General features: G+C 45.2%; 2 protein-coding genes across 3 annotated transcripts; one reads left to right on the top strand and one right to left on the bottom strand.

Moving 5' to 3' along the window:
• The first annotated feature begins 2372 nt into the window (after positions 1-2372).
• Positions 2373-6336, top strand: SSTR1 (somatostatin receptor 1). 2 transcript variants are annotated; one of them, XM_077180466.1, is made up of 2 exons: positions 2373-2389; positions 2767-6336. In XM_077180466.1, the coding sequence occupies exon 2, from the start codon at positions 2947-2949 to the stop codon at positions 4147-4149; it is 1203 nt and encodes a 400-aa protein (XP_077036581.1). In that variant the 5' UTR covers positions 2373-2389; positions 2767-2946; the 3' UTR covers positions 4150-6336. The 2 variants fall into 2 exon arrangements, with proteins under 2 accessions (XP_077036581.1, XP_054490739.2); XM_054634764.2 differs by lacking the exon at positions 2373-2389 and having other exon boundaries at positions 2735-4196; positions 5637-6336.
• Positions 6337-14733: 8397 nt separating this feature from the next.
• Positions 14734-16806, bottom strand: CLEC14A (C-type lectin domain containing 14A). The gene is given in 4 exon segments (XM_054634060.2): positions 14734-16641; positions 16644-16690; positions 16693-16761; positions 16764-16806. Coding segments are annotated over 4 exon segments (1404 nt in total). The 3' UTR covers positions 14734-15396.
• Between the last annotated feature and the right edge of the window lie 581 nt (positions 16807-17387).

Below are 17387 nucleotides of genomic sequence, written 5' to 3' on the forward strand. Positions count from 1 at the left end.
CTGAAGTGCTGAAACCAACCAGATGTTGTTGTTGATGGCTTTGCAGCTATTGACTTCTGCTCCTTCTCATATCAGTGACTGAAGGCTGATTCATATTCTCTAGTATACAAACTCTAAAGATAAATCTTCAGCTAAATTTATGTAATTGCAGAAATTTGAGCAGCGTCAGATAGCACATTGGAAGAAAGGATTTTCCATGGTGTTAAATATAATTTTTTTTCTCTGTATGCTGGAAGCCCTGATGCTAACACATCAGAATATACAACCTCTAAAACCCAAATGTAAGCATGAATTTTAATTTGTATAACATCTCCAAGTGCTCAAACACCTAGCTAAACCCTCATATACAGGAACAGTTATAGCAATAGTAAGATCGTTCGCAAAAACTACTCAATAAATGCATTTCCATATTAGAATAAAAATTAAAAAAATTCCTCAAAAGTCACAAAGTGTGTCATCCAAATAGAACTTGTGTGCAATTACTAAAAACTGAATAAGGCTACTTTTCTAATGTGTAGGGGTGTATATATACATCTATATGTATTCACAATCTGCTCTTTAAACACGGAAGGAAAAGAAACAGCTTGGTGAGGGTCATGCAAAAGTATGCATGTGCTAAATGTAATACTCTTGACAAGGTGTCAAAGAGCACATGCCCATCACATGGGAGTGCCTAGGTGTGTATGACTGGAGGTGATGACTGATATGGGCAAAGTCATTCAGTCAGAAAGGTTACATGCATGTATTTAAATAGATGCTGGTGTTGATGAGAGGTAGAAGGATATATATGGTTCTAGAGAGAATAAATTCCTGACGATGGGTCGTAATCAATTGATGGTAATGCTGCATGTATCTGCATATTAAGGTGGTGGGTAGTGATAATATGCATAATTGTGATGGTGGGCAGACGGTGATAACAAGATGTGTGAACAGTAGGAGGTGATGGGTATGTATGCACGGTAAAATGAGTAGGTTGCAAGGATGCATGTGTGATGCTGAGTTTAGCAGTGCAGTGGGGAGCATATAGCAGCATATGCACCGTGGTGATATTTGTGTGATGTGGACCTGCTGTTCTTGACAAAAGTAAGTGGTGCTCTTGTGCAGCAGTTTATGTGAAGAGACAGGTCATTACCATACAGGTGTGCTTTGCTCACACAGATGAGGGCTATAAACAACAGAATAAATGAGCATTTACTGAGTATTTTGTGGGTATGCCTGGGCTGAGGGAATGTTGATGCAGTGAGCAAGTGTGAGGGTCTATGTGAACTAGTGAGTAACCATGTCTGGTTAATACAGAACAGTCAGCTGGTATATAGAGAATGGTCATGGTGGTATATGAAAAGGGATTTAGTTTTATGTACAAGCATGTAAGGACAGATGGTATACTCAGAAAAATAACATGTAGAGAGAAGAGACATATTGCCCAGCAGGAGAGGTGTATGGGAAGGTCATGCTCTTCTTTTTTTAAGAAAAATTTGCTTGCCAGAAAAGAGATGCAGCTTTAGGACTACCTGAAGATGTTCACGTGTGTTTAGAACTGATGGTGAGGATGAGGTGTTTAAGGTGTCAGTGTCTGCCTAGAGATGACAACAGGAGGAACTACAGGTGTATGTGTGTTCATCTAGAATCAGGGTGTATGTAAAAAACAGCACAGTATAGGCCAATGTATAGAAGCAGTTGGTGGGTACAGCTGGAAGTTATGTAGGCATATATGCAGCATATGAATGGAGATGGTACCAATGGTTTGTGTCACTGTACAGGCTCAGGAGGGTTTATAGCCTCCCCTGGTGTGGATACAGTCCTATCAGGGATATGCATATGTTTTACGTATATGTTAAGTATATATGTGTATATTTTATATAAATATATTATATATTTTAAGTATATTTTAAGAGAGGGGGTTTTAACACTGGTGAGGCAGCATGTGGTGGTTGAGCTTGAAGTGATCCTATGACTGGAAGGGGGTGTGTGGGGACAGAGGCATGGACAGCAGGAGATGGTCTTGGCACCATAGTGGTGTAAATAGTCGTGTCGAGCTGCAGTGTGCAAATTGCTCACTCACTCTTGGATGTGATGGACAGAGGCAAAACATGTGCCAGGGTGTTACAATATGATAGGGGGGCATCTTTCAGGACAGAGCGTGTGGAGAGGGGCAGGGCTGCTCATGAGTGATATCTGGAGTTGCTGGTGGTGGGACAGGACAAGGTCGGGGGTGTGGAGCTGCGTGCCGCTGGGAGGCACGGACAGTGCTGAGTGCACAGGATTGAATGTTTTGTGCTTTGTCGCTCGGTGCCGTGCCTGGTGCCAGCGCTGTGAGGTGGGCAATGCCTACGGGCAGTGACAGGAGAGGGTTACAGCAGCTGCGTAGACATGAAGCATGCTTGCCTAGGTAACACTGCTCACCATGCAAGACCCAGGCTTTTTTCTTAAAGGACAAAGGATAGTCCCTTTGCCAGGGGTGCCCCTGGTCTGGACCTAGGTGCCGTGGAGGGAGAGCTGCGGAGAATGGAGGGTGAGGACGGTGGACGGGGAGGGGATCAGTGGGAGTGGGGGAAACTATACTGGGTGGGGAGAGAAGTGCGGGATAGGGGGGCACTGAGTAGCGTGGGGCAGTGGGAACAGGGAACAGGCTGCCCTGGAGCTGCCGGATTTGCGAACAGCCGGAGGGCGGGATGGGAGGCGGGCAAGGGGAGAGGGGGGTGGGAAGGGACACCCACTTACGTCTCCTCCTGCATTTTTTTTTTCTTTCCCTCCTTCTTTCCTTAGCTGATGACGCGCCGCTGCTATTAATCATTCACCAGCCGGGGAGCAGCAGTTGCAGCCGCCTCTCTCCCGATGCCCGCGTCCCGCAGCCGCCGCGCCGGCATCCCTGACAGGATGATGCCCAGCGCAGCCGGCGGCGGACGCCTGCTGCTCTGAGCAGGGGCGTGGGGGTCCGGGCAGAGGATGCTCCCCAATGGCACCTGCCCCAGGCTTCCGGGCGGTGCAGGCAGCGACAGCGGCGACAGCGAGAGCGGCGGCAGCGACAGTGGTGGCGGCGGAGCCGGTGGCGCCTCGGAGGAGGCGGCGGCGGAGGGCATGGACTCGGGCGGCAGGAATTCCTCTGGCGCTCCGAACAGCACCCTGAGTGAGTCTCAGGGCAGCGCCATCCTCATCTCATTCATCTACTCCGTGGTGTGCCTGGTGGGGCTGTGCGGGAACTCCATGGTCATCTACGTGATCCTACGTTATGCCAAGATGAAGACAGCCACCAACATCTACATCCTCAACTTGGCCATCGCGGATGAGCTGCTGATGCTTAGCGTCCCCTTTCTGGTTACCTCCACCCTGCTGCACCACTGGCCCTTTGGCTCCCTGCTCTGCCGCCTGGTGCTCAGTGTGGATGCCATCAACATGTTCACCAGCATCTACTGCCTGACAGTGCTCAGCGTGGACCGGTACATCGCCGTGGTGCACCCCATCAAGGCGGCCAGGTACCGCCGGCCCACGGTGGCTAAGATGGTCAACCTGGGTGTCTGGGTGCTCTCCATCCTCATCATCCTGCCCATCATCATCTTCTCCAACACAGCAGCCAACAGTGATGGAACAGTGGCTTGCAACATGCTCATGCCAGAGCCCACCCAGAGATGGCTGGTGGTCTTTGTGATCTACACTTTTCTGATGGGCTTCTTGCTGCCTGTGGTGGCCATCTGCCTCTGCTACATCCTCATCATCGCTAAGATGCGCATGGTGGCCCTGAAGGCTGGCTGGCAGCAACGCAAACGCTCAGAGCGCAAGATCACACTCATGGTCATGATGGTGGTGATGGTCTTTGTCATCTGCTGGATGCCCTTCTACATTGTGCAGCTGGTCAATGTCTTTGTAGAGCAGGATGATGCCACCATCAGCCAGCTCTCTGTCATCTTGGGCTATGCCAACAGCTGTGCCAACCCTATCCTCTATGGTTTTCTCTCAGACAATTTCAAGCGGTCCTTCCAGAGGCTGCTCTGCCTCAGCTGGATGGACAATGCTGCAGAGGAACCCATCGACTACTATGCCACTGCCCTCAAGAGCAGGGCATACAGCGTGGAGGACTTTCCCCCAGACAACTTGGAGTCAGGGAGCATGTACAGGAATGGCACTTGCACCTCCAGGATTACCACCCTCTGAGGAAGCATTCCTGTCCCCCAGCTCCCTCACTGCCCCCCAGCTGGAGGGTGAGCGAAGCCAGGGCTGTGGCATGGGGAGGCTGGGAGGGAGGGGATTTTGGTCCTGCTCACTCCCACCAGTGATTGGCGCAAGAAAGAGTGAAGAAAACCCCACATCCTTGATTTGCTGCCCCCCTGCACCCTTGTTGGCCCCCCTTGAAAGCCAGTGCATTCTCTGATGCTTTGACATCCACTTAGTGAATTGTGGCTCTCATGGGTCTGGTAGCTTAGGGTCTGGTGGCCTGGCTCTGCCATTCTTCTCTGTGTCTGACAAGTGGCTGTAAAGGTCCTGCAGTGACTTCTCTCCCTCCATCTTTTGTACAGTTTGCCCTTCCCCTTGGCTGGTGGAACACCCCAGGCCACTGAGTCGAGCCTGCTTCAGTCAAGCCCCAGCATTCAGGCTCAGACTCCCCCCAGCTGAAAATGACCCCACTCAACATCTGTCAGTACACACCTCCTCTTCAGAGATTAGAAATGCTGGAAAAATTCCCCCCAATCCATACCTTGCCCTCGCCCAGGAAGGAGTGAGTAGCCTCTCTCTGTGCCTACCTTTCCCTCCCCTGGAATAAAATAGAAAGCAGGGAGGAAAAAGTCCCCGAGAAAGAAGCAGCATAGTCATGGAGATTTTTTTTTGCTTTGCAGACAGCTTCCAACTCACTGGGACTTTGGCTCTCTGTGCTCCTTGGCAGAAACAGAGCAGAAAATGTCTTAGAAAAAATCTGATTGTTGCTTTGCTTTGGAGCTGTGCAGCAGGTTGCTCATGATGGGAGATAAGCAGTCCCGTGACACACAGGGAGCAGAGGGCTGGGACTCACTGAGATGGGAGCTGGGGGGACTGCTCAGTTGGGAAATGTTTGAATCTGTCCACACACACACTATAAAGTGTGCTGATATTAAAGTTTAAAGGGAGTATAGACTGTGAATCTGCTGTCTTGAGCCTGCTCCGTCAGCTGTGAAACAGCAATGAAGGGAGCTGAGACAGTTTTTGAATTACCTAGATGATGGCAAAGTCACTTTAGCCTATATGGAAAAAGGGGGAGTCATTTAAAAATCTCCACCAGTCTCTGAAATAAATACTTGACAGAAAAAGTAGCTGTTCAGTAATAGCTATTACCCTAGCTCCAGTTTCTTCTGTTGCACTAAAAAAACCCAACAAAATGGGTTTCATATGTTGCCAATGTAATATACTGACCCAGAGCTTCTTAATGTTTCATTTCTAAGAATTCTTGTTTTTAATGTGTGCCAGATGTCTTCTTGTTTGATTTTTATTTGATTCTAGTCACTGTGTTGTGAACGTGTTTTTCTGAAGCAATTTATACTGTGTACTTATGTCTGTGGTGGCTACTTGCAAGGTTGCATTTAAAATGGGTGATGCTCAAGAAGGCTTCTTTCCAGATAAAAACATTGTCTTTTTTTCTAACTCTTTCATTTTCATTGTCTCCCCCACAGAAATTCTCTTTTGAATTTTCTCTCTTCTTCTCTTACGACAAAACAAATTTCATATAAACAGATGAAGCTTTCTTTGATAAATGACAGCTGATTAAATGAAACCTTCTATCCCTACTGCCTTTTATCCCACACAGAAGTGTTGCTACAGACTGTGTTGAAATAAGCAGCTATGTTTTTTGCTTTCTACCACCTATGCTAACAGTGTCACACAGTGGCAAGTCTCCCAGCAGCTGTGACAAATCACTTCTCTAGCACAATACTGTGGTTGTATCAATTGTAACTACTGGCAATATGAAGCAAGAGACTGGAAAAATCTCTAGTAGCAGCATACCCATAGCATTGTACTCGTAGCTGCAGTGCTTAAGTACAGTGTAAAGTGTAAGGTTGACAATTAAGGTATCTAGTATTTGTGGTGGTGGATTGACTACAGATTTTTTTGTTGAATTATACCCTTTAACTTTCCTCAGCAGCAAAAAGCAGGATGCTACTTTGTACATTTCTTTCACCAAAACTTAGGTACAGTTAAATGAATGTATAAATTTAGTATTTCAAAGTTGTCTGATTCAAAGTCCATCAAAATGAGAGAAAAAAAATCCTAATTCCCTTCAATGGACTGTGAGTCAACTCCTTTTAGTCTAAAAATTGCTAATGTGGAAACTGTTACATCCTTATTAAAATATTTCATGAAAAGCTTTAACAATTGTACAGTTTCTTTTCTTTTACTTCCTAGTGGACACGATTTAAAGAAAACTTGCAAATATTAAATTTTGTCATGTTTTACATGTACATATGGGGAAATGAGGATGAAATTGCTTTATAAGCTCAATTAAATTTTCACAGAAATCAAATGTCGGTCAAAACAGTAAAATGCCCCATGATATCCATGATGCTATTTCCAGGGCTTCACTTGAATTCTCACTCACAATATCTTCAAGATGGCATCAATCTCATAATCTTATGTGGTCCTTTTCACCCAGGCATATCCTTATGTATGGTCAGATTAGTTAGTCAAACAGAGAATCAGTCTACTTTTTACTGTTGAATTTGTTTAATCTCAGACACGATGAAGCCAGAGTGAAAAAGCATAGAGATTCATACTGCATACTCAGCTTTGATGAAAAGTTGAACTGGGTTTTGTTCTTTTTTTTTTCTCTTTGCCTTGCAAAGGTTGCAATGGAAGCCTGCACACCTACCAGCATATGCACTTCAGTTTCAGTTCTCCCAGGCACATCGCAGAGGCTGGGTTGGGCCTTCAGTAGATGGCAGGCTTGCCTTCAGATGGATGGGCTGATTCACTCCCAGCCAGCACTGCCCCTATGATTCCTGGCTCTGTGTGGTTTCAGCTGGAAACAAAATCTGTTTATCCCAAGCTAACAGTTGTTCCTGCTATTTTTCACTCTGGGAGAGGTGATCAACAGCAGTAAATCATTCAATTTAGATAGAAAAAAAGTTAGTTCATTCTGTGTTACTATTCTGAATAGTAGAACATAACCACTGGAAAGATAAAAAGTTGTTCTCATGAAATAATGTGTACTAGAAAATAAACAGAACTCTTTTTAATGCTTTCCAAATGGCAAATAAGAAAATTCAGATTTCATATGGAAATTATTTTAACTAGTGCTTAATTCACTGAAAAAATAGTACAGCGGTTTATTTCTTGGTGACATTTTGACCTTTTTATACAGCTGCAAGTGAGTGAATTGTAAAATTGTAATTTGTAACCAGGAGTAATACTGGTTACAATACAATACTCCCCATGAGTATTGGTTTATATTTTAAAAATACTGCATTCACTTTGTCATGGAAATTGGCCTTGTGGCCACTGAAACACAGGCAACATTTGCACTTTGTTTAGCCTGAGACCTATACCCAGCAGTGGGACAGCACCAAGCAGTACCCAGTCAATGGACTGGACTGTTTTCTGTGCATGTACTCCAGAGAGCAATCTTCACATGGAACTCACATCAGGTGGGCAGCACACATCAGCTGCAGCATTTTCCCACTCAAAGGTGCACAGGAAATCACTTTACTTTCTCACCAGGCTTCCCAGTGCAGTAGCAAAGACAACACACCTCAGAATCCTGAGGCTGGCTGCTGCCTGCAGTTAGTGGACTTGAACAAGGTCACAGAGGCCCTTTATATCTGGACAGTGGATGAAAAAGGTGATGGCTGCATGCAGATACTCTGCCTCTTCGGATGGTCCCTACAGCAGAGAATATTACACTGAGTATGGTTTCTTTGCATTCGACTCTTAAAGAATCCATTTGATATCTTCACAGAGAATGAGAATCAGTTTTCTGAATGTGATGAAAGAATTTCTGAAATGCTAGCTTTCCAGTGAATCAGAATTTTAAAACAGCCTTTCTGGTTGTTTCTGTAAATCTAAAAATCTGCATTTCTAATGTATATGGCATTCTCTATTAACACTGACTATTTGCTGTATTTTAACCTGCTACCAAAATCAGCATCCTATTTCTAAATATGAAACTAAGTCTTACTGAAATAAAAGAACCCAATGATGTCATACATTCATGTTATATAAGGTTTGACTTTACTCTGCCATATTTCTAGAACAGTGACAATTTAATGTCTTATAATCCTGATTAAAAAAAGATCCAAGAAAAATAATTTCAAAAAACCAAAATAAATTAGCCAAGAAAGAAATATCAATCCAGTGTTCTAAACTCAGTGATATTAGTCCCTAGGAATCTTACTTGACACCAGGGCTCTACAGACAAGAATGTGAATTATGAATCTCTAGAGGAGAATAAAATACTTCTACTGAATTGTGTATTTAGCACTTCCATCCTCTTCAATGTAGCCTTATTTGGCTGATAACTTCAGGCTAAGCTACAGGAAGAAAGGATGGTTTACTAATTAGATTTCTCTTTAAGAAAAATGCTTTTAGATATTACTTTTTGTGGAGAGAAATGGCCAAGAAAAAAAGGTGAACCTGAGAGTATTTCAAAGTATATCATTAGACAGCTACAAACCAAGCAAAATTTTGACAAGACAGATGCTTTTCAATAAAAGCTAAGTATGCCCACTCCCTTCCAACTTTTTTCTCCAAAAGCCTAAAATCTGGATTTGGCAGAGCAATAAGCAGCTATGAAGCAGAAATAGCAAGGTGTTGTATCTTGCCTGAGGTGTACAGGTTTTTGTATCCAGTCTGGATGGAATACATTTGTCTTTATATGGTTATGGTGTCTATGATGGGTAGCATCACCTTGGAAACTATATAAATATACAGAAAATTCCTTCTACTCTTCTACTCTGCATTACCACCACCCCCCCCCCCCCCCCAAATGTCTTTTCTATATGGGTTCTTACACTGTGTAATATGTCTAAGGGCTGCTCTGTGGGTTCTTGAGCTTCCTCACTAGAAAGGCTCAAATAAAAGTGCCCAAATTCACAGCATAGGGAAGTTGTAGGACAGATAACAATTACCAGATTTCTGACTTGGGATCTGAATTGTGTTGTATTTATGACTTGGAACAGGATTGTATGGTGTCCACTTACCTTGTTGGTGACAGTGCTGTTGTCAGTGCACGTGTGGGCCCTACCAGCCCAGGGGAAGCTACTGGAGGGTGCTGGACTGCACTGCACTTCATGAAGCTGAGCAATGCCAGGTGACACCAGTGCTGCTGCCATGGGCTGAGTGTGGCACAAGCTCAACTCAGGCACACAGCGCTTGCCCATGCTCAGATTCACAATGGAAAGCCCAAGGGACTGCTGGTCAACTGGAGTGGTCCAAAACATGGCAAAGCTGCATATTTGGGGGAGAATGGATATAAAAAAGGCCAAAGTGGTGGATACTTGATTCCTTCTCTCTCAGCAGACTGAGAGAGAAGGAATCTGATATGGAGAAAAACCAGGTATGTGATGGCTGGGAGAGGCCATTTTGTTAAGAACAGAAGAAAGTAAGTAGAGTCCAGTACAGGCATTGCAAAGCAGGAATTTGGCTCTTTCACATAATTAACTTCCACTGTTTAGAGTACAGCAAATACACAAACTCCCAACTCAGCAAAAAATATGAAGTTGTGCTTTTTATGTCAGATGCTGTTTTCCAATCTGACTGTTATTTTTGAAGGTTAGAAAGTATCTAGGCATTTTTACTAACAACTAAATGACAATTTAGATACTTTATGGAATTACAAGAAACTCAGGAAAACAAGGCAGAAGCAGATAGATAATAGATTTTTCTGAATGTTAATTTACTGTGAATTTTTCAGACACTGAATTTCACAGATTTTTTTTCCTTTATCATTAAAATAGAGAAAAAGATCTAATAATTTTTTTCCTTAACACAAATCAAGAAGAATCTCATATTGACAAGACAGAAATTGAATACAGAAGAATTTTCACTGCCCTTTCACTGTAATAAAGTAAAATTTACAGTATTTCTTATTTGAGCAGAATCTTCAAAGTTGCTCAGGTTCCAATGACTGAGAAAAATCCTTTCCCTTAGAGAAAGATATACTCCTAAAAATGAAAAGCAATGTAACGCATTCCTCTGCACAGGCATTAAAGACTTTGATCACTTATAATCCCACTCAAGCTATCTGTAATTATGATCTTATGCTATGTTCCAGAGAACAGTGTAAATCATTCTTATCAGCCAAAAACACAAGGCCTGCTGGTTACATTCCAAAAACAAAACCATGCTTTTCTGACAGGTTATAACCCATATGCTGTTCCTGGCTTAATGACTGAAAATATTTATTCGTTTGCAAACTACCACATTTTGAGGAACACCTGAAAACATATGCAGCAAGAAGATGGTTAGGACAGATACATCCTGGTAAAGATGGATGCTTGCCTGTCTTTCTCATCTTCCCCTCCTCAGCTCATCCTCTCTGTGAACCTGCAGTCTTCTTTCTCTAATATTACCCCTAAAATACACAAGAGTGGTTGTTTCCCCATTTTTCTGACTTAGAATGCAAAAGGACTGGCAGGTGGAAGGAAGGGAAGTACATAACAAATGCAGGACCACCACCACACCTCTGCATTCCCCAGCTCCACTTCCACTTCCAATCCACCTGGAGTACTGTGCCGTCCTCTGGAGCTCCCAACATGAGAAGGATGTGGACATGCTGGAGTCCAGAGGAGGCCACCCAGATGATCAGAGGGTTAGAACACCTCTCCTACAAAGACAGGCTGAAAGAGTTGGGGTTGTTCAGCCTGGAAAAGAGAAGGTTTCCAGTACCTCCAAACAACCTCCCAGTACCTACAAGAAAGTTGAAGAACATTTTCCTAGGGCTTGTGGTGACAGGCCAAAGGGGAGGGGCTTCAAACAAAGAGGGTAGGAATGGATTAGGCATGAGGAAGAAATTCTTTGCTGTGAGAGTGGCAAGACACTGGACCAGTTTTCTCAGCAAAGTTGTGAATGCCTCATCCATTGAAGAGTTCAAGGCCAGGATGGGGCTCTGAGCAACCTGGTCTAGTAGAAGGTATCCCTGCACACAGCAGGGTGGTGGAACAAGATGGTCTTTAAGGTGCCTTCCATCCCAAACCATTCTATGATTCTGTGATTCTAGTCAGCAATACAGAAAAGGGAAAAGATTTGCTTGCTAGATGATTCCTTTTACACATCCATTTTCAAGTCTTTGCGTCCCCGACTACAAGCCCAGAAGAGAAAGACAAGGCTGCATACTGGGCAGAAGAACTGGGGGAAGAAGAAAAGATACTAAGTTTAATGTTTTGAAGCCCTGGGACTGTGGTTACTGTTGCTGCTGCCCTGCTGTGTTTGCCTTTTAAGTCAATTATATATCTTTAGTGAAATATATGAATTGCCACACTACAACCTTGCTAGGTGTCCACAAACTGAAGAAATAAAAAAATAATATTTCTAGAAGGAGCTACATTGCATCTACCAGTGATTGACCTCCATGTAATAATGAGGAAAGAAAATTGGGATTTAAAACATGAAAAAAATTAAGTGATAGGGAGTTTCCAGGGGAAGCACAGAATCCATTATATTTTTAATATTCTTTAAGCTATGTGATACACTTAAACAAGAGAAGTGTTGTCAGAAGTACTCAAATTTTTCTCATGTCCACTTAGAGATTTCATTTCAATCCCACAGAACACCTAATTAAGCCCTTAGCAGCATAAATAATAATTATTTTTTAAACATGTAGAAATTAAAGTTTTATTTCTTTTTATTTGATGAAACAAACCATTAAAAATTCATCACTTGCTCATAAGTAAAATATGCAGCTGACAAATTATTTGCCTACCAGTGAAACTATATTTGTAGGAATTAAGGATATCTAAAATTGGCAACCTGGGACACTTTTTGGATAACTGTGATAGACAAGAGATCTGCACATTCCTATTCTTTGAAGGAATCACCATTTTCAAATGTATAGTAACAGTGTCTTGCTATCACCATTTCATTACAAATGTAAGCATTGTAAAACTCACTGATACAAAGTTTATATGTGATTTATATGGCTTTAATATGGGATGAAATAATATTTTTTCCCATGCTGGAAAAACAGTTGGAATATAATGTGCTTATATAATGTTTATTCAATGTGCATGTGTAAAACATGAGAGAAAAGATTTGTCTCTATCTTTGCCATGTTTTGGAAAAATGCTTGCATTTGATTGTGGGTTTTCTATAGAGTGTTACATAATAATTTTTATTAAAATTGCATCCATTTTCATAATCAGACACTTTTATTATCTCAGTACTTGTTATGATTATCTGTACTCATCATGATCTTACTTATTCTCCTTCTATGGATGTAAACAGCAAACCCTGCTCTGTATCTGCCTTGCAGACCAGTGAATCATGGTTGTGATATGAACCAATGGTTGCATGACAGGTATGTGTTGGTTTCTTATTCACTAAAGACCCAATTTGATCAAGAGTGGGAAGCAAAAATGATCAGTCATTTCTCCCAAAACATCTTCTTTTTGGTCTGAAACAATAGAGAAAGATAAATTCATGCATTTCAAAGTTGTCAGGTTCCAAACAACTCCAAATGTTATTTGATTTGCATTCTACTGACTGCAAAAATAAGGTAAAAAAACCCAGACATACTGAACAAGAATCTCTAACACGTAAAAGCAATAAAAGCAATAATAAAATTATGACCATTTAGCCACATCTTGAAGAGACAGAAGGCACCATGAGCTTGCTTTTAGAAAAGTGACTTGCACAGCTGGAGACTTAAGTGAGCTGATTTTTCTGATTTAATTTTAAATGTGTATTTTACAGGCATTTAAATATAAGTAGCCTCCATATGCCTTCTTTCAGTCGATGCAGAGAAAGGGCACTTTCAGGATGTAATTCATAGGTCCTGTTTTCAGCATCTAGTCTAAAATGAGATTAATTGCAAGCACATATTTCTCTTGATAGGCAGTACAGGTGTCTAGGTGAGTAAAAAAGTCTAGATCAATTATTGGAGATATCTACGCATGGTAAGATGGATCCCATCCTTAGATGCAAAACAGCCTGGTTTCACATGAGTCAAATTATAAGCTGGGGAGAACACAGTAAAACCCTTGTGTAGTCCTCTAGACAAATGTCTAATGATCCTGAATTGTGTGAGAAACAGAACTCTTAAATCAAAACATGATTTCACAGGAAGAGGGAAATGGGAATTATGAGACAGGTGAATGGCTTGCAAGGGCATGAACTTGTATATTTTAACTAAATAGTCTGAGTCACATACTGAGAGATGTCAAAATAAGTAGGCAGGTGCTTAACTCAGCACTTAATTGTGTGCTTGGTAAGACAACAGAAACAGAGAATGAAAGACTTTCTAGAGCCTCAAAAACACACCTGGACAGTCCCATCAGACTGTCAGAAGAGTTCAGCTATCTGATACGAGAGGAAGACTAAAACATACAAAAATATAATTTAGAGAGGTTCTCATTCATCTTAGCTGCTATTTGCTTATACAGCCCCAATAGAAGAAGAGAGCTCCACACACACCATCCCATAAAAGAAATTACTTACACTGGCAGCAACAGGGACATTATTAAGAAATAAGGCATTAATGGCTAAGCGATTTTCCAAATCTGTGCACATCTGAATGTAGAATCAAGCTTCCTGCCCAAGCTGAAAAATGCCTGCCTTCCAAAATATAAATGTCAGATAAACAGATTTTAAAAGTATGCAGATTATGAGTCACCTTGTAATGAGCAGCATTCTCACCTAGATGGATTTAATTCCTGTCATGATACAGGAGAATTTATGGCTACAGTCAGTCTGATGGCTCACAAATACCAGTGACCTCTTTACCAAAAGCAAAAGACTGTTTCCCAGATGGCAACTGCCTATCATCATTAAAGGGAGAGAGAGAAAAAAATAAAAAACTTCTACTTATGTAATTATTTATCCTTAGCAGATGATTACACCATATTTATCATCAAGTCTTTGCTTGCAAGAAAAATAGGTAATAATAACACGCATTATTTTTAAACAGAGTTCTTCAAACCCAACAGGAAAGTGTCAAAATTAAAGTAGTAGTAAGAATGTCTTCTTGCTCTCAAGAGAGGAAAACAAACAAACAAGCAAGTGTATTTAAAGAGATATTTCAGAGATTAAAGTTCTCTTAAGGGAAGAAAATATTTCCCTATTCTCCCTGCACCCCAAAGGGCTTGGATGAGACCACTTAGATATGTATAACTGCACTCAGAAAACCTTGAATCAATATTTAATATTACAACTTTAATTGAAAACCAACACCATAATAACAATAAGTGAGCATCAGCACTCTGAACTGCACAGAAAGCAAGTTCTGCAGCCAGGTTGAAAGCTCCTCTACAGGAATTCCCAAGGGAAATCACAGAGGAAGTGTTTACCTCATTTAGAAAAGGGCACGAACAGTGAATCTTTCCTTATTTTCCAGGGACCCCACGGAAAACAATATATCTGACTAAAGAGAATGAGATTTGCATGATGTATTTGGACTCACGTTAACTCCTCACGCAGTGTGGTGTGTCAGCACCTTGTCTGATTCTAAGGGAGCCACATATTGCACACAAAAAGCAAGTTTTGTAACTACCTAACTTAGGAGAAAAACTGTAACTGAAAAAATTATTCTCTGCTACAATAAAAATGAGTATGAAGTAACAAACATGATTTACATTATCTTTTATTCTTTTCATCAGCTGAAGTATAAAACTGACTCCCCATTAACCTCTCACTTCCTCAGCAGTTTAATGACTTTCTAAGTATAGAAATGCTCTTTCATTTTTTAAGAATGTCAGTATGAAAGCACATGGGTTGCAGTTTCACTCAAAATTATGGCAGTTCACCTCTCCAAAAGTTCCAGCAATTAGACTGAAAACGAGAGCCTCCAAGTACCACTCAGGCAAGGAGCGAATTGTAAATTACAAGATGCAAGTGCTCAAAATGGCCCACTTTATGCTTGCTCCAAGTAAGGCACCAGACAAACAGCTTCTGAGAGGATAAAAATGCACAATTGTTGCAGCTGCAATCGCTCTGTCGGCCAGGCTGATCTATTTATATTTTAGTGAAATCAGCACCGAAATAACTCTTTTTCAGACCAACAAAAACTCCGACTGTCCAAAGACTTCAATCCCCTCAAAAGAATATCGCTGTGCGCTCCTGCGTTTGATAATGTCCAAGCCCTGCCCAGCGAAGTCCCGCGGCGCCTCTCCCTCGGCTCCCCGCGGCAGCAGGGCAGGGGGCATGGGGGACGTGGGCAGCCGAGCGCTGGCCCGGGTGGCAGCTGCCGCTCGGGGCAGCCCCGAGGGACGCGGCCTCGGCGGTCCGGGGCTATTCACCGCCCGCTGCTCCGCTGGGCTCCGCGGAGCCTGCCTCCGCCTTGTTGCCGGCCTCCGGCGGCTCCTTGTCCCCGCGGCCCTCGGACTCCTTGTTAAAGCAGATTTTGAACACCCCCAGGACGGTCATGACCAGGATGACCAGCACCACCACAGCGACCGTCACCAGGATGAAAACGTAGTTGGACGAGGAGGAGGAGGAAGGCGGCGGAGCAGCCGTCTTCTCTCCGCCGGCGGCGGCCGTGGCAGTGGCGGGCGGCTCCGTGGAACTGCCGGGTGTCGGGATGGAAGGACGCTGCCCCTCCACCCCGGCATCCGACGGTTCGGCGGGGCCACCTGTAGCGGTGGGGGCCGGCGCCGTGCCCGGGCAGGGAGTTCCGTCCGGGCCGCCCGGGATGCAGGCACAGGCGAAGCCGCCGGCGGCATCGCGGCACCCGGCGACCTCGGCGCACCGCCCGCTGTCGGGGGTCGTGCGGCCGAAGAGGCAGGGGCAGAGGGGCTTCTCTGCCGCCTTCCAGGCGAAGCCGCCCGGCTCGGGCTGGCAGGTGAGCCGCACCTCCCCGCCGGGACACGCCACTGTCAGCACGGTGCCCGGCGGGCTGAAGCCGGGGCCGCCGCTGCGCTCCTCGAAGGGGAGCCCATAGCCGAGGTCAAGGGCGCCCGTGGGACTGAGGTCGGGGCAGGCACCCTCGTACTGGTACTTGCAGAGGTAGCCCGGGCTTTTCAGCCGGCAGACCTGCTCCTTCCAGCCCCATCTGCGGTCGCCCCCGGGGAAAGGCGCCAGGTGCAGCCCAGCGCAGCGGGCGGTGCTGCAGGACGGCAGGGGCTCCTGGAGCCACCGGCCGAGCGCAGCCGGCACCTCCTGCGGGGCCGTCCCACCCCCGACGCCCTCCCAGGAGAAGCCGCGGAGCGGCTGCTCGTTGTGGGTGCAGGCGGAGGCGTTCCTCTTCAGCCCGACCCAGAACACTGCGGGCGCGGGCACCGCCGCGTCTGCCAGCAGCTCCAGCAGCAGGTCCAGCTCCTGCTCTCCGGTGACCCAGGCGAGGCTGCCCCGCCGCTGGTGGCAGGCGCCGCGGGCCTCTGCGTACGAGACGTTGGCGAGGTGGGCGCTGAAGCAGGCGCCGGCGGCCAGGCAGCGCACGGCGGCCCGCGGGGGTGGCGGGCTCCGGCCCAGGGCGCAGGCCGCAGCCAGGAGCAGGCACCAGGGCCCCGCCCGCCTCATGCCGGCGGCGGAACGCGGCGGGCTGAGGGGCGCGGGCTGCCCCTGCGACTGTGGTGGCGTTCGGCCTGGCTTGGGCTGGCTTCTGCTGCCCGCGCCGTCCCGCTCCAGTGCCGACCCCGCTGCCATGGCCCTCCCCGGACCTGCCGGAGGAAACGTGTCGGGAGCCGTGGTTGACCTCGGCATCCTCCGTTTGTTGGAGGGCCCAGGACAAGCCGCTCCCGGCGCCGCCAGGAAGCGCTCGCCCCGCCCGGCGGGCGGGTGTCCAGCTGCCGGGTAGGACTCTGCCTTCTCCGCTGTCGAACGGGCAGGCGGGTGGCGAAGCCCCGAGCCGCAGCTGTCGAAACGAGGTCACCCTAACCTGTTTTCAGGCCCGTGTCCCCGAGATGCCCGGGCCATCTTGCTAGCTTGTTGCACAGCGCTTACCGGAGAAAAGCGGTCCAGCTTAAGTTATCTCTTCCTTGAAGGTTGGAGGTTTCTTGGTTAAGTGAGGCTGTGCCATCAACTCCATAGCTCCGGATACAGGGGGTGATTTAACAGTCACAAAATCTGATTTTGGTTTCTCAGTAATTTCAGTCCATTTGGGTGCCAGTAGACTTGGTTTTATGGAAAAGAGGTTTTCATAGCAAAGCAAGAGCTTGTTGGTTTAATTCTAGATGGATTCGGATTTCTTGTTAATCAAGGCATTGAGATGCTAACAGCCACCTAAGTCAAAGTTTACGGTGTTGCAGCAGCTGTGTATTCAGAGCTCTGCTGCTTACTGGAAT

This window comes from Agelaius phoeniceus, chromosome 6, assembly GCF_051311805.1.
Source record: "Agelaius phoeniceus isolate bAgePho1 chromosome 6, bAgePho1.hap1, whole genome shotgun sequence".
NCBI lineage: Eukaryota > Metazoa > Chordata > Aves > Passeriformes > Icteridae > Agelaius > Agelaius phoeniceus.

Excerpts from the sequence above, each read along its gene's own strand:
- SSTR1 (XM_077180466.1), top strand. The coding sequence starts at position 2,947 with ATGCTCCCCAATGGCACCTGCCCCAGGCTTCCGGGCGGTGCAGGCAGC.